Source organism: Scylla paramamosain, chromosome 9, assembly GCF_035594125.1.
Source record: "Scylla paramamosain isolate STU-SP2022 chromosome 9, ASM3559412v1, whole genome shotgun sequence".
In the NCBI taxonomy this organism is placed as follows: Eukaryota; Metazoa; Arthropoda; class Malacostraca; order Decapoda; family Portunidae; genus Scylla; species Scylla paramamosain.
The window spans coordinates 15,727,501-15,750,000 of NC_087159.1; the positions used below are offsets into that span (position 1 = coordinate 15,727,501).

At 43.3% G+C, this 22,500-nt stretch overlaps 1 protein-coding gene and 1 long non-coding RNA gene across 4 annotated transcripts in view; one reads left to right on the forward strand and one right to left on the reverse strand.

Annotated features, from left to right (window-relative positions):
* LOC135103672 (uncharacterized) overlaps window positions 1-22,500 on the forward strand; it is a 174,359-nt gene that overhangs the window by 27,779 nt on the left and 124,080 nt on the right. The window lies entirely within an intron of this gene.
* Window positions 1-22,500, reverse strand: part of LOC135103671 (contactin-5-like) — a 78,366-nt gene that overhangs the window by 947 nt on the left and 54,919 nt on the right. For both annotated transcript variants that reach the window (XM_064010236.1, XM_064010235.1), the window contains exons 4-7: window positions 12,844-13,054; window positions 11,211-11,345; window positions 10,406-10,591; window positions 1-1,258 (exon numbers count right to left, since the gene is read on the reverse strand). The exon at window positions 1-1,258 is cut by the window's left edge and continues 947 nt beyond it. In XM_064010236.1, coding sequence (XP_063866306.1) covers window positions 1,038-1,258; window positions 10,406-10,591; window positions 11,211-11,345; window positions 12,844-13,054 — 753 coding nt within the window. In that variant the 3' untranslated portion in view covers window positions 1-1,037. The remainder of the gene's footprint in view (window positions 1,259-10,405; window positions 10,592-11,210; window positions 11,346-12,843; window positions 13,055-22,500) is intronic.

Below are 22,500 nucleotides of genomic sequence, written 5' to 3' on the forward strand. Positions count from 1 at the left end.
AATAGAATAAAGTGTTTCGGACGTTACGTAAAACTGCATTGGAATTTCACTTTATTTATTTATTTATTTTATTTTTTTTCTCTCTCTCTCTCTCTATGAAGTAAACTCCCCATTTAGTTACGTTCAGTTTTCAGTCACGATTTGTTCAGTGTTTTGAACCAGTAAGTTTAAGTTTTTAGCACCTGTTCGGACACGCGGCGGACACTGCTTGTATCTGACGCTGGGAGGAATGGGAAACAGTACGTAGGTATGAGTGGAAATAAAAAAAAAAGCTAGAAATTACGAAATAAATACGAAAATAGCCACTACAGGAGTAATTAAAAACGTCACTTATCTTCGTACGATGTCTTTTCATTTATTTCGTTCATTTGTTTCATTCACTCATAGTCATTTGCATAATATAGTACCTGTTTTTGTTTTTGTTTTTCTTTCTGTTATCTTTCTTTCTTTTTTTTTTTTTCGTTCCACTTTTCCTCTCTGTTTGCGTGAAATGTCTTCTTTTCTATCATTTCTATTTAGCAAACATTTTTTGTGTGTTTTTTGGTCATTTCATCTTCATTATCACCCTCATCACCATCATCATCATTATCTTTACCTGGATTTTTTTTCACGTTTCCCAACTTATCATTATCGTCATCACTATTAGCTCTATTCCCTAAGTTGTTCGTTGTCGTTGTCCTTGCGATCATCACCCGTGTCACCATCATCATCATCATCATCATCATCACAACCATCATCACCATTAACATAGTGTCACCATCATCATGACTAAAAAAACTATACCCTTTTCCACACATCATCACAACCATCACAACACCACCCACAACAATCACTATCCGTACATCACCATTCTTAAAACACCACTGGTATTAAGAGTAGCATCATACCTTTTCCAATATGATCGCCACTGTCACCATTTCCAACACCACAAACACCACTAGCATCACCGACACCATCACTAGCATCACAGGGCATGTAGGAAAGGTAAAACTCACACAATGAATGCGACAAAAGCACCACCTGCGTTAAGCCAAGTCTCAAATAATCACAACAGCTGCATTTGGAGACAAGCCCGCTGCCTCACACCTGTCCCGGCCGTGTATAGAGGCCAGGTAAAGTCTTAATAAGCACGCCAGGCTGAGGGCGAGGACTTGAACTGATGAGGGCGAGGAGGACGAGGACGACGAGGTGGATGACGGGGAAGGGGAAGGGGAGCTGCCCGCCTGAAGGTGTGGTTGCATGGCTGCCGGGGACTCCTCTGCAACCAGGGATTAGGGGAGGGATTAGATGGGGGATTAGAGGGGTTAGTCTCCTCCTGGTGCGGTGAAGGTTAGGGTGTGTTAATGCATATATTACATTCACCCACGCACACACACGTGCACACACATAATCCACTATCATGCGTATATTGGTGGCAGCGGTAGGATTCACACACACACACACACACACACACACACACACACACACACACACACACACACACACACACACACACACACACACACACACACACACACACACATGGAGATTGGAAAGCAGAATATATAACACCACACTCTAGTTCTCTGGTTTCCTGGGGCGTTACTTGCTCTTGTATCCTCAGTGTTCTCCCTCTTTCCGCTCTTCCTTGGTCCCTGGCCTTTGAGTTGCCCGCGCCGCCCCGCCAGGTAACAATGTGCAGGGGGCGTGTAGTGAGTGTCGCTGCCTCGCTACAATGGCTTGCCTCCCTGCTCCGGCTGCCTGTCTGCCTGTCTCACCTCGGGTCGCGGCGTGCGGTGATTCAGCATGTGTGGCAGTCAGGATGCTGCACGGCTTTATCACATCACACCTCGCTGACTCTCTCTCTCTCTCTCTCTCTCTCTCTCTCTCTCTCTCTCTCTCTCTCTCTCTCTCTCTCTCTCTCTCTCTCTCTCTCTCTCTCTCTCTCTCTCTCTCTCTCTCTCTCTCTCTCTCTCTCTCTCTCGTTGTTTCATTTTCACTGCGGCGCATCCCATCAGCCTCGTCACCGCGTCAGTGCTGGCAGGCTGCCCGGCCCGTGCCTTGGCGGCGGTGGCGGGCAGGCCGCTGAGTCACTTTTTCAGGGAAGCAAGGAAGTGGGGGACGTTAACAGTGTTGATCTGGCAGAAACAATTTTTAATGTGCTCTTTATGAGGCATGAATGAGGCAACTTTCGGGGCGGCAAGTTTGTGTGGCCAAGGAATGGCGGCGGCGGCACGGGAACGCCATCCGAGCGGCGGTGTCCCTACCAGGCAGCCACACGGGCACAACGTAGTGAAAAACTGTGCCGTTTCCACAAACTTCTACGCACCATCGCTACCTTTCAAAGAATTCATGGAGAAAACTTGAACACACCTTTTTCTCCCTTCGAATTTTACACGGTGACTTTTTTTTTATTTGTGGATTTGAGTGTGGAGTGGTACAGGGCGGCTTTCTGCAGCAAATCCTAAACCCGCGGCGGCAGGGATCAGGCATGTAATGACCGCGGATCACGCCGAGCCGCCTCCCCGTGTAGGACAAGTTTTGGATACTTGTAGGAGAGATCGTTGAGCGCCGCACGACCGGGAACACGCGACGTCAGCTGGGATCCGGCGTGAGTGAGTGGCGTGAGGAGGGGCTGGGTTTTATTATCTTCAGCTTGGAGCAGCTTCATGGGAATGTGAGGCTACCAGTCCAGGACGAGAAGGGACACGCTCCTTTACGCTCCGCTGCTTCTCCACGACCCGCCATCACGTTTTTCTCGACGGTTTAACAAAAATGTGTCAGTGTGCCATCAGTAATCACTCAGCGAGCCCAACCTGCTGCTGCGGAAGAGAAAACTTGACCTTTCACATTAACATTTACGCCTCTTACAATAATATGAGAAAAAAGACTAACATTTAACCTTATTTATTCTTTGAGTCCCGTACAATTATATGGGAAAATAGAGTGGTGTCGTTTACAACATATTATATTTTTGTGTGGCTTGTTCGCTATAGCCTACGCAGCCTCTCTGAACCAAGGTTTAATTTGGATTTAACCACTTTTACGTACAGTGCTGTGTGTACCGTATTCCAACACATATTTTTCACCACGTATTTTGACTATATTCCAGTATTTTTCAATATAAGCTGATTGTGTTGTGCGTATTGTTAAGGCTGTATTTTGATCTGAGCCGGATGCCGCGTCTGCATCTGTCGCCTGATTTCTCTCGTGTGTTGCCTTGAGTATTGTTAAGATTTATTTTGGCCCGAGTCGAATACTGCTTCCTCTGTGTGTCTTCTGATTTCCTGCATGTTTTGTTTTGTATATTATTAAGGTATATTTTGATATGAGCCGTGTTCCGCGTCTGCTTCTGTCCCCTGATTTCTCTCATGTCTATTTGTCAAGGTATTTTTGGGCCCGACCCGAATACCGCGTTCTCTATCTGTCCCTTCCTGATTTCCTGCACGATTTGCCCTGTGTGTATTGTCAAGGTGTATTTTCATGTTGTCTGTCTCCTGATTTCCTGCACGTCTTGCCCTGTGAGTATTGTTAAGATGTATTTTGGACCGAGCCGAGTAGCGCTCCCGTCATCTGTCCCGTGATTCTCCTGGAGCGGGCCGAATAGCGCTCCCGCCCTTATTTGCCGGTGAAGCCGCGGGGGACATTGAGACATGTTGAGGAATGGAGATTGATGTGTCGTGAGCAAACCTCGTCTTTATTCGACAGCCGCCACCCGGGACGAGGAGACGGTGAGGGACGATGACAGCTGATGAGAACTGATGATGAGGAATGTTGTGCTCTTCCACTCCAGCCTCCTTCCCCTCGTCTCTTCTCATTTCCTTTAATTTCTCACTTCTATTCTCCCCTTACTCGTTTTCCGTCACCTCATCTTTACTTATTAGTTCCTCAGTTCCATATATTCTACTTTCTCTCTTTTCTCTCTTCTCTCTCTCTCTCTCTCTCTCTCTCTCTCTCTCTCTCTCTCTCTCTCTCTCTCTCTCTCTCTCTCTCTCTCTCTCTCTCTCTCTCTCTCTCTCTCTCTCTCTCTCTCTCTCTCTCCTTCCCTCACTTCACCTCTCATTTTCATCCTCGTCTAGTGTCTCCTCATCTTTCCTCATTAACTTCTCAGCTCTACACTTAATTCCAGTCACTCCTCCCTCACCTCTCATATCTTTCTCACCTTCCCTCTTTTTCTCTCATCCTCATATTCAGTTATCATTCCCTCTTTTTCCTTTTTAAGCTTCACACATCCTTCTTCTCACTTTTTCTCACTCTTCCCAATCTGCCTCACCTTCCCTCACTTCCCCTCATATTTGTCCACCGTTACCTTACCTTCACACTTCCTACCATTTACTCCCTTCCTTCTCTGTCTTCTCTCCCTTCACCTTCCTTCATCCCCCAGCTACCCTCTTGCTCGCTTACCGTTCCTTCTTCCTCATCCCTTTCCCCTCACTTCCCGTCACTTTATATTTCCCCTCACTTTCCATTCACTTTGCCTTCACCCTCTTACTCGACATCCTGCGTCCCGTCTCTCACTTCCCCTCACTCTCCCCTCACTTGCCCTCACCCTCCCTCACATTTCCGAGTCTTGCCGCGGATGTCCACTCTGGTGAGTTTTCTGAAAGCAGCATCGTCTCACCGGCCTCACCTCAACTGCACGGGTATTTGCACTTGACGTCAACTTTCTCGCCCTTGAAAGTTGCTCGTGTGTGCTGCAAGGCGGCGGAGAAGCGGGACGAGGCAAGGCGTGTGTATACGGGAGTGGACAGGCGCGTGCTATCTCTAACGTCTCTATCTAACCTTTTCTGATGCTAACGTGTGGTATTCTTCAGTATTCTTAGTCACGAGGGCGAGTAGTGCAGTGTAACGAGTCACCGCTAGAGGACAGGCTCAAGCTTTCTCTAACATCTTTATCTCGTAACCTTTTCTCATCCGAAGGCATAACCGTTTTCTTTTAGTTTGCCTGTCACAAAACCCTGCTGTTAGCTGTAAAGGGAATGGTGTCCAGTGCTCCAAGTTTACGCTACGAGGAGGACAGACGCTTGCTTTCTCTAATATCTTTATTTCAGTCATGAAGTTCCGCGGTTGACTATTAATGGAGTAAGACTAGCCGTATGTACGAGTAGTATTTCAAGTCGCTGCTAGGGGGCAGGGGAGGACTGGGACGACAATGCCCTATGATTGAGGGTTTGGCAGGTTGATTAGAAGACTAATTATATACTCACAACACGGGTCATGTGGTGCCCTAGACTGGGATTGGGTAGGATGACGTGTTGGGGAGAAAGAGAGGGGAACAGAAAGAATCTGGGCGAGGATTATAAAATGTAGTAGAAGGAAATAAAAGGGAAAAAACAAAATTGGAGGAAAAGAGAGAAACAGAAACATAAGACTGTGCACTGGAAGAGGAATAAAGGAATAAAAGAAAGATGAATGAAAAGGGAAGGAAGGAACGGAGGGAGGGGGGGAGGGAAGGAAAACGTTACTACGGACAAGAGTGCCTGAGAATTCTTAAGAGTGATGCGAAGGAAGGAATAGGAGGAAGGAGGAAAAGAGAAACTTGGAGGAGGGCATGGAAAGGAAGGAGGAGTTAGGAGAGAGAGTGAGAGGTGTGAGAGGAGGAGAAGAAGGGAAAGGTGAAGGAGTGGAGGCACAGAAAGGTTGATAAAAGGAATAAGACCTTTTCCTGGTGGAGGCGCCGACGGCACTTACAGCAGATTGTGGATTGGGTTTGTTATTGTGTGTGTGTGTGTGTGTGTGTGTGTGTGTGTGTGTGTGTGTGTGTGTGTGTGTGTGTGTGTGTGTTCCTCTCCCACCTTCCTTTCCTTTGTTTTACTTCAGTAAAGTGAGCGCTTCCACACACACACACACACACACACACACTCAGAAATAAACAAACAAACAAACATATCTCATCCCCCAAAAAACACATTTTATTTAACCTCTCCCTCGCCCCCACTCTCCAAAAAAAAAAAAAAGCCCCCCACTCACTCGAAAAACTTTACTCCCCACAAAAGTTTCTCCCTCAGAAAAGACACTTCAAAAAACGCATCTCACCAGAAAACCTGCCCTGCGCCTCTCCCTCACAGTAACATACCCCACCCCCAATAAAAATAAATAAATAAAAAAAAATAAATGAAATAAATAAAAAGCAATCCTCCAATGCCACGCACAGAACCGCCCATTACTTACACACACCTCCCTCAAGCACCGCATGTACCTTCACACCAACACCCTTAGACACCTTGAAACATCCCAAATACATGTCAGACACCTGCAGAACACCTTTGGAACAGCCTCAGATATCCTCGAGATACCTTCTACCCATTCACTGCCGCACGTAACAATTCATAGCACTAAAAATCAGAGTAAAAAGTGTTGAAGCACCATAAAAAAGAAAAGGAATTAAAGCAGCAGATTAAAGCAGTGAGGTCTAAAGCACTGTTCAGGGGGTGCTGTGAACTTATCATTAAACCCAGCTGTGACCTCACTGGACGTTTTTTCCCTTTGTGTCTCACAACACAAGGGGAGTAGTCACAGCCTGCCCTCTAAAGACAACTCTCTTCCTCCACATAAAACTACAAGCACCTAATAACACACACACCCTTCACTCCAAAAATTTTAAAATCACGGCGACTCCTACACCAGCCTCGGAGTCCCCATCTGGGGAGGGGACCATAAATGTCCCCAGGTCGGACTGCCTTTCCGTCGACGACCCTAAGTGTCTTGACACCCCCCTCAACTTTTTCTTCATTAACTTCTGCAACATTCGCGGTCTAAGATCTAATTTTCAATCTGTAGAACACCACCTCTCCTCTTCTAAACCTCATCTTCTTTTCCTCACTGAAACTTCAGGTGTCTGAGGCAACTGACAGTAGCCCCCTTTTCTGTTCCCTCCTACTTTCTCTATCCTCATTTTCGATCCAAAGCTGGATGCTGCGTTTATGTGCGCAATGACTTAACCTGCTCTCGTGCCCACGCTCTTGAATCTTCCGAGTTTTCCACCATCTGGCTACGACTACAGAGTCATTCTCGTACTAAATTTATCTGTGCTGTATACCTCTCTCCTAACTCCTCTGACTATAAGAAATTCTTTGACTACTTAACTTCCAAAGTGGAGCACATTCTGACCCTCTTCCCTTTTGCAGAGATCTCCATTCTTGGAGACTTCAATGTTCACCACCAGCTTTGGCTTTCCTCTCCCCTTCACTGACCATCCTGGTGAACTAGCCTACAACTTTGCTATCCTCCATGACCTAGAGCAATTGGTGCAACACCCTACTCGTATTCCTGACCGTCTTGGAGATACGCCCAACATTCTTGACCTTTTCCTGACCTCTAATCCTTCTGCTTATGCTGTCACCCTTTCTTCTCCGTTGGGCTCCTCCGATCACAATCTCATATCTTTATCTTGTCCTATCACTCCAATCCCTCCTCAGAATCCCCCTAAGCGAAGGTGCCTCTGGCGTTTTGCCTCTGCTAGTTGGGGGGACCTGAGGCGGGTATTTTTGCTGATTTTCCTTGGAATGACTACTGCTTCCGTGTCAGAGACACGTCTTTGTGTGCTGAGCGCATAACAGAGGTGATAGTGTCTGGCATGGAGGGCGTACATTCCTCACTCTTTTTTCTCGTCCTAAACCTTCTAAACCTTGGTTTAACACAGCTTGTTCTCGTGCTATACATGATAGAGAGGTGGCCCACAAAAGGTACTTAAGCCTTCCTTCACCAGAATCTCATGCACTTTATATTTCTGCCCGGAACCATGCCAAGTCTGTTCTCCAACTAGCCAAAAACTCCTTCATTAACAGAAAATGTCAAAACCTTTCAAGATCTAACTCCCCTCGTGATTTCTGGCATCTAGCCAAAAATATCTCCAATAACTTTGCTTCTTCTTCTTTCCCTCCTCTACTTCAACCAGATGGCACCACTGCTATCACATCTATTTCTAAAGCTGAACTCTTTGCTCAAACCTTTGCTAAAAACTCTACCTTGGACGATTCTGGGCTTGTTCCTCCCTCTCCTCCACCCTCTGACTACTTCATGCCTCGTATTAAAATTCTTTGTAATGATGTTTTCCATGCCCTCGCTGGCCTAAACCCTCAGAAGGCTTATGGACCTGATGGGGTCCCTCCTATTGTTCTCCGAAACTGTGCCTCCGTGCTTGCACCTTGCCTAGTCAAACTCTTTCAGCTCTGTCTGTCAACATCTACCTTTCCTTCTTGCTGGAAGTTTGCCTACATTCAACCTGTTCCTAAAAAGGGTGACCGCTCTAATCCCTCAAACTACCGTCCTATTGCTTTAATTTCCTGCTTATCTAAAGTTTTTGAATCTATCCTCAACAGGAAGATTCTTAAACATCTATCACTTCACAACCTTCTATCTGATCGCCAGTATGGGTTCCGTCAAGGCCGCTCGACTGGTGATCTTCTGGCTTTCCTTACTGAGTCTTGGTCATCCTCTTTTAGAGACTTTGGTGAAACTTTTGCTGTTGCCTTGGACATATCAAAAGCCTTTGATAGAGTCTGGCACAAAGCTTTGATTTCCAAACTACCCTCCTACGGTTTCTATCCTTCTCTCTGTAACTTCATCTCAAGTTTCCTTTCTGACCGTTCTATTGCTGCTGTGGTAGACGGTCACTGTTCTTCTCCTAAATCTATTAACAGTGGTGTTCCTCAGGGTTCTGTCCTGTCACCCACTCTCTTCTTATTATTCATTAATGATCTTCTAAAACAAACTTCTTGTCCTATCCACTCCTATGCTGATGATACCACCCTGCACTTTTCCACGTCTTTTCATAGACGTCCAACCCTTCAGGAGGTAAACATATCACGCAGGGAAGCCACAGAACGCCTGACTTCTGATCTTTCTAAAATTTCTGATTGGGGCAGAGCAAACTTGGTATTGTTCAATGCCTCAAAAACTCAATTCCTCCATCTATCAACTCGACACAATCTTCCAGACAACTATCCCCTCTTCTTCAATGACACTCAACTATCCCCCTCTTCTACACTGAACATCCTCGGTCTGTCCTTTACTTATAATCTGAACTGGAAACTTCACATCTCATCTCTAGCTAAAACAGCTTCCATGAAGTTAGGTGTTCTGAGACGTCTCCGCCAGTTTTTCTCACCCCCGCAGCTGCTAACTCTGTACAAGGGCCTTATCCGTCCATGTATGGAGTATGCTTCACATGTCTGGGGGGGTTCCACTCATACTGCTGTTCTAGACAGGGTGGAATCAAAAGCTTTTCGTCTCATCAACTCCTCTCCTCTAACTGACTGTCTTCAGCCTCTCTCTCACCGCCGCAATGTTGCATCTCTAGCTGTCTTCTACCGCTATTTTCATGCTAACTGCTCTTCTGATCTTGCTAACTGCATGCCTCCCCTCCTTCCGCGGCCTCGCTGCACAAGACTTTCTTCTTTCTCTCACTCCTATTCTGTCCACCTTTCTAACGCAAGAGTTAACCAGTATTCTCAATCATTCATCCCTTTCTCTGGTAAACTCTGGAACTCCTTGCCTGCTTCTGTATTTCCACCTTCCTATGACTTGAATTCCTTCAAGAGGGAGGTTTCAAGACACTTATCCACCAATTTTTGACCACTGCTTTGACCCTTTTAGGGACTGGCATTTCAGTGGGCATTTTTTTTATTAGATTTTTGTTGCCCTTGGCCAGTATCCTTCCTACATAAAAAAAAAAAAAAAAAAAAAAAAAAAAAAGCAGCTAAAAATATCTCTTAGTGGTTTATGATTAAAGTAAGATGTGTCAGTTGCAGTGAAACATCCTAAACACCTCTCAGACGCTTTAGTACACCTTTGGAACGCCTTTGGAACACCTTTGGAACACTACTCAAAGACTCATACACCGCACACACCTTCACACAAACGCCCTCATTCCTTCAACACTTAGGCACCTCAAACAACTCTCAAACAGCGACACACAATCGTCAAACACTTTTATAACACCATTAAATAACCTCAAATACCTACAAACATCCCTTAAACATCCCTCAAACACCTCTCAAACATAACTCCCCCAATATCAACCATTTAGCACAAGCAATACCCATAAATCTTCAAACACCGTAAAACTTCCTCCAACAAACATTCCAATACCTCAACACACCCTCAAACGTCGTCATACACCGCAAAACACTCAAAACAAACACTGCAACTCATTCATCATTATTTAAACCCCCTTAAACACTCAAATACACCAAAATACTCTCCTGACACCTCTCAAACGCCTCATAAACACCTCGTCCGACACATCCACCACTCAAAAATCCGCACCCACTGTAAAAGATCCTGAAACAAACACTGCAACACTCTCAAATACTCTAACACACTTATACACCAGCAAACACCGCCCAAACACCTGAAACACACCTGAAACACCACAAACACTTTCAAACACCCTTAAACACGTCAAAACCATCCCAGCACCTACCGTCCAACACATGCACCACCACAGAGGCCGGAGTGGCGTGGTCCGGCGCACACGTGTAGTTCCCAGCGTCCCTCCATGTCGCCTGAGTCACTAGGAGCCAGCTGGTGCCCGCCCGTCTGTCCGTCACCAGCTGCACACCCCCGCGGTTCCCAGAGTTCAGCTCCTGCACTACGTTGTTGCTGCTGCCTGCGGGGGGGGGGAGGTTTTGGAGGTTTCGGGTATGGGGGTTAGGGAGTGATGGGGGAAGTTTTTGCGGGTTTTAAAGGAAGGTTTGGGGGTTTGGGGGGGATGAAGGGGGTCGGGCAGAATGGCGTTTGGTTAGGGTCAAGGTTATGAAGAGAGTTAGGAATCAAAACTTCGGTGCTAACTCTATTTTTATGGGTTTTGTGCGTGTGCCTCTCTATCGCTCTCTTCACTATTTTTTTTTTTTTACTCTTCTTTAAATCTCTCTCTCTCTCTCTCTCTCTCTCTCTCTCTCTCTCTCTCTCTCTCTCTCTCTCTCTCTCTCTCTCTCTCTCTCTCTCTCTCTCTCTCTCTCTCTCTCTTCCCTTCTCCCCCTTCGCCCCCTCCGTCCGCCCCTCCCTCCTTCAATCTGATGCACTTTCTTACGACCTTCAGTTTCCTTGCACTTTCCTCTTCCTCCTCCCGTTCTTTACCCGTCCTCCTCCTCCTCCTCCTCCTCCTCCTCCTCCTCCTCCTCCTCCTCCTCCTCCTCCTCCTCCTCCTCCTCCTCCTCCTCCTCCTCCTCCTCCTCCTCCCCCACCCTCTCCTTCCCCCTGCCCCCACCGCTCCCTGCAGCACTCACGGGTGGTTGGGTTGGTGTGGTACCAGGTCACGGGCGCGGCCTGTTCCGTGGCTCCCGTGATTCTGCAGGTCACGTTCAGGTCACTGCCAGCCTTCATGAACACGTCCCCCGAGCCCAGGATGGTGGCCTTGGGCACTGCCGGTACGAGGCGCAGAGGGAGGGTATCGAGGACATGAGAACGTAAGAAAACAAGGAAAGCTGCAAGAAGTCATTACATTTACACATATAAAACATGCCTACTTATTGCAACTATTATGTCCCATTCATAAATTTGTCTTCTCTTTAAAGCCGCTTGAGAACATATGAACATACACAAAATAAGGGAAGCTGCAAGAAACCTTCAGGCCTACAAGTGGCAGGCCCTGTTTAAGACATGCCCACTTATTTTTACCATCTTCCTCATCTATAAATTTAGTCTAATCTTCTTTTTGAAAGCTTCTTAAGAACATAAAAACAAAAACAAAATAAGTGAAGGTGCAAGCAGCCATCAGGTCTACACGTGGCAGTCCCTGTAGGAAATATGCCCTATTTCCACGAATCGTCTTAACCCATAAATGTGTGTAATTTTTTTATAAGCTCCCTAATGACTCGGCGCTAACAACCTTATTACTGAGTCTATTTCATTTTTTTTTTTTTTACTTATCTCTTAAAAGAATTATCAAGCTTCAATTAGAAGAGAGGAAATTGGAGAACAAGGATAGGAAAGAGTGGGTTAGTTGAATAAAAATCTTAAAAACGAGAAAAACAGGTGAAAATGAAGGAAAAACTGCTGGAATGGAATGAGAAAGGGTTGGAAAAAGTCCAAGGAAGACATTCGAAAATGAAAGGGGGAAGGAAGGAAAGGTGGATGGAAGGTATTAGAGGGAAAGTTAAAAAAAAGGTATTGAAGACGGAGGTGAAGGGAAGGTAGAAAGTCGTGAGGGAAATTGCGGAGTGTTAAGTGTGTGTGTGTGTGTGTGTGTGTGTGTGTGTGTGTGTAGGGTTCAGAAGGGGAGGTATGAGGAACAGGAACAGGAAGGGATTAGCGTAGGGCGAAAAGGCGAAAGGATGAGTGCTGTGGTAATGGAAGGTAAACAAGCAGAGAGAGAGAGAGAGAGAGAGAGGAGAGAGAGAGAGAGAGAGAGAGAGAGAGAGAGAGAGAGCTCGTATAAGGGGAAAACGGTGTAATATAATTATACGTAAAATGGAAGGAAGGGGAAAAAAATCTCTTTATAGGAAATCGAAGCCAGAATAACAATAATAAGATAAAGGCTGGAAAGACGCCAGGCAAGAACCAGGCGCTTATCCCTTGTATACCCTCAACACACACACACACACACACACACACACACACACACACACACACACACACACACACACACACACACACACACACACACACACACACACACACACACACACACACACACACACACACACACACACACAGTTTTCCATCGTCTCTCTCTCTCTCTCTCTCTCTCTCTCTCTCTCTCTCTCTCTCTCTCTCTCTCTCTCTCTCTCTCTCTCTCTCTCTCTCTCTCTCTGTTATTTTCTCTGCCACGAAAGAGTATGCATCCACGAAACCTCAATCTTTTCAATTATCTTTTCCAAAACCAACACCACCACCACCACCACCACCACTGCCACTCACCCACGACATCCAGCTGGAACTGCTTGAATATCTTGGGCTGCGCCGCGACCTGACACTCGTACACGCCCGAGTCGTTGAGTTCAGCCTGTGTGACGCTCAGCACCCAGTACGGGGAGTTGTTCACGTGCACGGCGCTGAATCTCGACTCCGTGGTGTAGGTGAAGGTGTTGGTGGTGAGCACGTGCAGGTCCCGCTTCCTGATCCATGATACCTGTGTGGGTGGGGGATTAATTGAAGATACGCAGGTAAGATAATAAGGGAAACTGCAAGAAGCCACCATGCCTACACGTGGGAGTCCCTGAGTATAGTGAGGTTATGTGGAGTCTGATGCTTTGGGAAGGATAAATTAATAGGTAAGGTTTTGGTGATGGATCAGTGAGGTTATATGAAATGTGATATGTGATAAGCGTTACTTCTCCTACGTACAAACTGCTGTGAGCTGGAATGTACGATAATCTGTAAGTGATACGTTGCCTTTTTTTTTTTTTTTTTTTTTTTTTTGTGTGTGTGTGTGTGTGTGTGTTTATTAGATGCAATATTTATACTTTTTTTTATTTCCTTATTTCTTTTTCTTTTTTTTTTTCGAAGGGTAATGTTTTATTTTATTTGTTTTCATTCAATTTGTTTTTGCGTTCGTTTCCTTTTATTTAATTTCCTTTTATCCGAGGGTAGTATTTCTTTTTGTTTATTTATTTGTTGTAATTCGAATTTCTTCTTGCAGACATACGTACAAACAGAAAGACAGACAAACAAACAGGTAGAAAAACAGACTTCACACTATAACACCTACTACTCAAACTACACCCTTTACCATCTACTATTTCAAAACGACCCACATCTGGTAACTCTATGCTAAATTACTGCCCCGTCCTGTGAATCTGTGTGACCAGCGGCGGTGACAAAGTGAGTGCTCCTGAGGGCGTTATGAGAGGTGTGTCTGGACGGAGGTGCGTTTTGAGGGACGATAAGGATGACTGAGGGATTGGAGTTATGGGTGGCGACATGTATGGGCGTCTATAGCGTGCTGACAGGAAATGGAGAGTTGATAGAGTGAGATATGGGAAGGGTACAAGAGGTATAGGAGGTGTACAGACAAGTAAAGGGGTGATTTTAGGGGGTATATGGGTGAAGGAGTGGAGATGTGTGTGTTGACGTGTATTGGTGGGATACAACCAAGTAAAGGGATATTTTGAAGGAGATGTATGGGAGGGGCAGTAGGTATGTGTATTTTTATGAGTATATTGAGGCAGGTAATGAAATGGCTGTGAGTGGATGAATGGTGTGAATGAAAGAGGGATGAAAATGAGTGTTGTGTACGAGTATGTGTTTATGGTGTTAGTAAGTTATAGGATGGCTTTTGAATACGATGATCATAACTCATTGAAAGTTTGGCGCCTTCATCGTGGTCATGTGGCGCCGAATGATATGGGTGACATAGGAAAGGATAATAGGGATGATGTATATGTGTGAGTGTCTGATGCGAGAAAGGTTATGACGAAGATGGGGCACTATAGAAAGGAAGAGAGGTACTGGGTGGAAATGGAAGGTTACGAGGAAAGTTGTAAAGTATAAACGATGATGGAAAGGTGATAGGGGAGGCACTGATGCGATGGCGGATGATGATAGGGGCAGAGAAGTGCCGGTCGTATATTGGTGCTGACGGGGAATGATGCAATACAGAGATACAATACAGACAAGTGGATTTATGCTTTAGGGTGGATGCTGTGTGTGTGTCCCGTGTGTTATGATGACGGAGGTGTTAATAGATTATTGACAGCTAAAAATATACGATAAAAAATGTATGACTGAAAAAAAAAAATAGTTAGGGATATTGAAATGAAAACTGTTTGTTGTTTGACTGAGGGATAAAATAACAGATAAATTATAGATTATAGCCAGAAAAAAAACATATAGATAAAAGTTAAAAGTTAGTCCGTGATTAAAAATGCTTATTGTTCGTGTGATGGATGCATTGACGGATAAGTCGTAGATTATGGACAGAAAAAAATGCCAGGAGTGCCTCTTGACTCGATTTTTTTTTCTTTTCTTATATATATATATATATATATATATATATATATATATATATATATATAATATATATATATATATATATATATATATATATATATATATATATATATATATATATATATATAATATATATATATATATATATATATGAAGAATGGAAATAAAAAAAATAAAATAGAATAGATAAGGTAAAATAAAGTTGATAAATAGATGAATAAAATAAAATATATAAGACATGATAAAATAAATTAATGAATAAATAAGTAAATCACGACATTGATTCTATAGGCGTAACAGTAAGAGGTAATGACACTTCAATCTACAACTAATATGCAGAAAGCAGTAGACAAACTAAACACTTCACTGCTACTCAATTATTCCCATACTAAAGCCTCTTAATTAATCGTTCTCCATGTGTATGTTCATGCAGACAGCTCTTTTACAGTGCTCTGAATGCTAAGAAAGGACGGCCGTAGCAGCAAAATTAAAGGTAATAAAAAATATCATTGTCACACATAAAAGGAAATATATAAAAAATGAGAAGGGAGACGCACTTTTGTTATACACGAGCCAGTGAAGAAATGAAGGAATGCAGAGGGGAAAAATATATGACACACACTTCCCTAAGAAAGAAAATATAAAAGGAGTGAAGGGAAAAAAAAAATGGCAGTGTATGAGAAAGTAAGATAGGGAAAATTATATAAAGACAAAAGGCACGAAAGTATTACAGCAAAACATTTACCTCTGAATAAAAATCTAAGGGGAGTGAAAAGAGAGAAGGACATTACATTACTGTATATAAAGCAGTGAAGAAGGAAGTAGCCAAAGACCAGGGAATATGACACACACACACACACACACGACACACACACCACACACACACACACACACACACACACACACACACACACACACACACACACACACACACACACACACACACACACACAAGACAAAAAGAATAGCATAAAAGAACTATCATAGTCACACGCTTGTCCATGAAAGAGATGATAAGATTATGGCGAACTGGAAGCCACATAAAAAAAAAGTCACCCATAAAATATAGAAAAAATAAAAGAGAGAGAGAGAGAGAGAGAGAGAGGAGAGAGAGAGAGAGAGAGAGGAGAGAGAGAGAGAGAGAGAGAGAGAGAGAGAGAGAGAGAGAGAGAGAGAGAGAGTAATAGTATAGCAGTTACTAAGGAAGATAAAGAAAATTAATCATAAGTATCATACACACTGGCACACCTAAAGAAGAAAAAGAAAAATAAGAGAAAACCGCACGAAAAGTACAAGACATAACGAAGGAGAAATATAACAGACACATAAACCCACACACACATAAAATGAAACACACGTAAAGGGGCAAGGAACACCCGAACACTGTGGCTGCGGCGGCTCAACTCAACTTTTCACGTACAGCTCCACCCAGTTAGGAGTTGCCTCTAATTTCAGTGAAGTGCGTGGCTGCCTCAGCATACATATCTCATATTTAACATTCATACATACAATTATGCGTCCGCTACTAGATGGCGTGTTAAAGTTTCTCCCTGCCCAGTCCTCCTCCTCCTCCTCCTCCTCCTTGCTAAGCCCATCAGGACGTAGCCATAAAGTTTCCGTTTTTTATCTTCTTTTCGGTAGCGAATACGTGTGTTATTGCCATTGAGAGCTGGGTGGTGAGAGGGAGTGTGAGAGTAAAGCACAGCACGAGAAGGAGAAGGATGGAAGAGGATAGAATGAGATGTGGGTGGTGAGAGAGGAAAACAGAGTAGGAGGAGGAGAAGGAGGAGGAGGGGGAGGCTGGAAGAGAAGAGGTGGGAGAGAATGGAAGAAAGATGAAATGGAGGAAAATAGGAAGAGGAGGGAATGTTGGGAAAGAAAATGAGAGATTGGAGAAGAAAATTATGGAATGGAGGGAGAGAAGAAGAGGAAGAGGGATTGTAGGGAAAGAAAATGAGGAAATGAGAGAAGAAAGATGATGAAATAGGAGGAAAATAAGAGGAAGATGAAGCAATGTGGGGTCGAAATGGAAAGAATGGAGAAGAAAAAAATATGAAATGGAGGAAAAGGAAGAGAAGAGGAGGGAATGTAGGGAAAGAAAATGAGGGAATGGAGAAGCAAGATGACGGAATGGAGGAAGAGAAGAGAAGGATGAAATGAAGGAAAAGGAAATGAAGCAGTGGAGAAGAAATTAGCAAAGAGGGGTGGAGGGAATGAAGAGGGAATTAAAAGGAAGATGTTTAGGAAATTGAAGACAAGGGGAGAGAATTGGGAGGGAAAATAAGAAAAGTGGAGGAGGACATGGAGGAAATGAAAAGGGAACAAAGGAAAGGAGGAGGGAATAAAGGGCAAGATGTGTACTGGTGAAATGTGTGTGTGTGTGTGTGTGTGTGTGTGTGTGTGTGTGGGTGTGTGTGTGTGGGTGGGTAACTGACACACACACACACACACACACACACACACACACACACACACACACACACACACACACACACACACACACACACACACACACACACACAGACACACACTCGCGCAAAACGGCCCAGGACATTATCACTTTATTGCCTCTAATTAGCGAAAGTCACTCCTATAATCTCGGATCATTACCGCGCGGAGGCAGAGTTAATCAGACATCTCCCTCCCACTGCCTCTCCCTCTCCCTCTCCCTCTCCCTCTCCCTCTCCCTCTCCCCTCTCCCACTCCCACTCCCTCTTCAGTCAGGATTTACAGCCCGATGATGACTTTTTTGTTTCCCTCATCAAGTGTCGCTCGTGTTTATTTACCTGTGCAATTAGTACCTGCGCGTGGGCTTGGCGTGGTAGGTACTTTTAATTCTTCACCTGTATTACTTTATTTATTTATTATGATTTATTTATTTTATTTTACTTTATTTTATTTTATTTTGTTTTATTTTATTTTATTTATTTATTTATTTATTTATTTATTTATTTATTTATTTATTCATTTATTTATTATTATCATTTTTTTTGCAGAAATGTGTTGGAGTGATTTGGTAGCTATTTAGAAATTTTATTGTTTTTTTTATTTTTCTATTTAATTATATTTCATTTATTTATTTCAATTTCATTGTGTATAAGAGGGATTGGTATTTTTTATATTATTATCTTTATTTATTTTTATCTATAATTACAGTGGTGCTGTCTTTGTGTATTTCTTTCTGTATTTCAGAATTTAATTTTATTATTTCCATAAAATTTCTTATAATTTATGTTTATGTGACAAGAATAGGGATGTTTATTTTCTTGTTCTTATGCTCTAATATCAGTATTTTCACTCAGGAATTCACCTAAAGTAAACCCAACCTAATTTTATCAACAGGGGATTGTTCTGGGGAAAAGTTTTTGAGTAGAATAATCGTGGGAAAAATTTACATTCGAGAACCTTAGTGTGTGTGTGTGTCTGTGTGTGTGTGTCTGTGTGTGTGTGTGTGTGTGTGTGTGTGTGTGTGTGTATGTGTGTGTGTGTGTGTGTGTGTGTGGATGTGAGAGTGTACAATTTGGTGCAGCACGGCGTAGTGTGAGGGCGTGCTGTGTGTCTTGAATATACTGTAATGTTATTCCCACACCAGTTAATGCAGGTTACGCCGGCATAGTCGCGCTTATTAATGTTACTGCTGCTGCTGCTGCTGCTGCTACTACTACTACTACTACTACTACTGTTGACGCTATTGTTCTTTTTGCTGCTATTATTATTGGTGTTGCTGGTGCAGTTCTATTGCTGTTGTTGCTAGTACTACTACTACTATTACTGCTGCTGCAACTACTACTACTACGACTACTACTACTACTACTGTTACTGCTGCTGCTGCTGCTGCTGCTGCTGCTGCTACAACAATAACAGCAGTAACACCAACTACTACTACTACTACTACTACTACTACTACTATTGCATTAATTAAATTTAATATTCTTTACTCACAATAAATGTACAATAAGAATCACATTAAAACCAAGAAAGTTGAACAAAAAACATAACAATATAATTATATAGAAACTGATTAGTGCATAATGCTTCTCTTATCATCATCATCATCATCATCATCATCATCATCATCATCATCTTCATTATCATCATCATCATATTATTATTATTATTATTATTATTATTATTATTATTATTATTATTATTATTATTACTACTACTACTACTACTACTACTACTACTACTACTACTACTACTACTACTACTACTACTACTACTACTACTACTACTACTACTACTGCTACTATTTTTCTACTATTACTTTTTTTTTTTATGTAGGAGGGGCACCGGCCAAAAGCAACAAAAATTGCATAAAAAAAAAGGCCCCCTGAGGTGCCAGTCCCCGAACAGTCGAAAACATTAGTCAGAAATATGGAATAAGTGTCTTGAAACCAACCCCCTTGAAAGACTTCAAGTCATAGGAAGGCAGAAATACAGAAGTAAGCAGGGAGTTCCAGAGCTTACCAGAGAAAGGGATGAATGATTGAGAATACTGGTTAGCTTTGGCATTAGAGAGTTGGACAGTAGGGATGAGAAAAAGAAAAAAAAAGTCTTGTGCAGCGAGGCCGTGGGAGGAGGGGAGACATGCAGTTAGCAAGATCAGAAGAGCAGTTAACATGAAAATAGTGGTAGAAGATAGCAAAAGATGAAACGATGAGAAAGAGGCTGAAGACAGTCAGTTAGAGGAGAGTTGATAAGACGAAAAGTTTTTTTATTTCACACTGTCTAAAAGAGTGGTATACATGTGAAGCATACTCCATACATGGACGGATAAGGCCCCTGTACAGAGTTAACAGTGGAGGGGGGGGGGATAAGAAAAACTGGCGGAGACGATTCAGAACGCCGAACTTCATAGAAGATGTTTTAGCTAGAGATGAGATGTGAAGTTTCCAGTTTAGATTATAAGTAAAAGACAGAGGATGTTCACTGCAAAGAGGAGGCCAGTTAAGTGTCATTGAAGAAGAGAGGATAGTTGTCTGCAAGGTTGTGTCGAGTTGGTAGATGGAGGAATTGAGTTTTCGAGACACTGAACAATACTAAGTTTGCTCTGCTCCAGTCAGAAATTTTGGAAAGATCGGAAGTCAGGAGTTCTGTGGCTTCCCTACGTAAATTGTTTACTTTCTGAAGGGTTGGACGTCTAGGAAAAGACTTGGAAAAGTGCAGGGTGGTATCATCAACGTAAGAGTGGATAAGACAAGAAGTTTGGTTTAGAATATCATTGATAAATAATAGGAAGAGAGTGGGCGACAGGACAGAATCCTGAGGAACACCACTCTTAATAGATTTAAGAGAACGGTGACAGTTTACCGTAGCAACAATACAACGGTCAGAAAGGATGAAGATACAGAGAGAAGGATAGAAGCCGTAGGAGGATAGTTTGGAAATCAAAGCTTTGTGCCAGACTCAATCAAAATCTTTTGATATGTCTAAGGCAACAGCAAAAGTTTCAGAAAAATCTCTAAAAAGAGACTCAGTAAGGAAAATCAGATCACCAGAAGAGCGGCCTTGACGGAACCCATACTAGTGATGAGATAGAACGTTTAAAGTGATAGATGTTTAAGAATCTTTCTGTTGAGGATACAAGAAAAAAAAAAATAGATAGATAGGAAATGAAAGCAATAGGACGGTAGTTTGAGGGAACAGAACGGTCATCCTTTTTAGGAACAGGTTGACTCTTGGCAAACTTTCAGCAAGAAAGAAAAGTAGATGTTGATAGACAGAGTTGAAAGAGTTTGACTTGGCAAGATGCAAGCACCGAGGCACAATTTCGGAGGGACCCCATCAGGTCCGTAAGCCTTCCGAGGGTTTAGGCCAGCAAGGGCATGGAAAACATCATTGCGAAGAATTTTAATAGATAGCATGAAGTAGTCAGAGAATGGAGGAGAGGGAGGAACAAGCTCTGAATCATCCAAGGTAGAGTTTTTAGCAAAGGCTGGAGCTAAGAGTTCAGCTTTAGAAATAGATGAGATGTCAGTGGTACCATCAGGTTGAAAAAAAAGGAGGGAAAGATGAAGAAGCAAAGTTATTGGAGATGTTTTTGGCTAAGTGCTAGAAGTCACGAGATGAGTTAGATCTTGAAAGATTTTGACTCTTTTTTTTTTTTTTATTAATGAAGGCGTTTTTGGGTAGTTGGAGAACAGACTTGGCATGATTCCGGGCAGAAATATAAAGCGCATGAGGTTCTAGTGATGGAAGGCTCAAGTACCTTTTGTGGGCCACCTCTTTATCATGTATAGCACGAGAACTGGCTGTGTTAAAACAAGGTTTGGAAGGTTTAGGTCGAGAGAAAGAGTGAGGAATGTACACCTCCATGCCAGACACTATCACCTTTGTTATGCGCCCGGCACACAAAGACTGGTCTGACACGGAAGCTGTAGTCATTCTAAGTAAAGTCAGCATAGTACCTCCTCAGGTCCCTCCAACTAGCAGAGGCAAAACGCCAGAGGCACCTCCGCTTTAGGAGATCCTGAGGAGGAACTGGAACGATAGGACAAGATACAAATATGAGATTGGGATCGGAAGAGCCCAACGGAGAATATAGCGTAACAGCATAAGTAGAAGGATTAGAGGTTGCAATCCTCCACGACCTGCACCAGTTGGTCTAGGTCGTGAAGGATAGCAACGTTAAAGGCTAGTTCACCAGGATGGTCAGTGAAAGGAGAGGAAAGCCAAAGCTGGTGGTGAACATTGAAGTCTCCAAGAATGGAGATCTCTGCAAAAGGGAAGAGAGAATGTGCTCCACTTTAGAAGTTGAATAGTCAAAGAATTTCTTATAGCCAGAGGAGTTAGGTGAGAGGTATACACCACAGATAAATTTAGTTTGAGAGTGACTCTGTAGTCGTAGCCAGATGGTGGAAAATTCGGAAGATTCAAGAACATGGGCACGAGAGCAGGTTAAGTCGTTGCGTACATAGACGCAACATGTAGCTTTGGATTGAAAATGAGGATAGATAAAATAGGAGGGAACAGAAAAGGGGCTACTGTCAGTTGCCTCAGACACCTGTGTCTCAGTGAGGAAGAAAAAAGTGAGGTTTAGTACTGGAGAGGTGGTGTTCTACCGACTGAAAATTAGATCTAAGACTGCGAATGTTGTAGAAGTTAATGAAGAAAAAGTTGAGGGGGGGCGGGAATGTAAAGACACCGTCGATACCAGAAGAGCAGTTCGATCTGGGGACATTTATGGCTCCCTCCCGAAATAGGGATTCCGAGGCTGGTGTAGGAGTCGCCATGATAATTTTGAATTTTGAGTGAAGGGTGTGTGCGTAATTAGGTGCATGTAGTTTTGTGTGAAGGAAGAGAATTGCCTTTTTAGAGGGCAGGCTGTCACTGCCCCCGTGTTTTGTGAGACTCAAAGGGAAACGTTCACTGGCGTCACAGCTGGGTTTAGTGATAAGTTCTCAACACCCCTGATCCAGTGCTTTAGACTTCACTGGAAGTAATTATCGTTTCGGCAGGTGTGTACTACTACTACTACTACTACTACTACTACTACTACTACTACTACTACTACTACTACTACTACTACTACTACTACTACTACTACTACTACCACTACTACTACTACCACTACTATACTACTACTACTACCACCACCACAAACTACAGTCTTTCTGGAAAAAA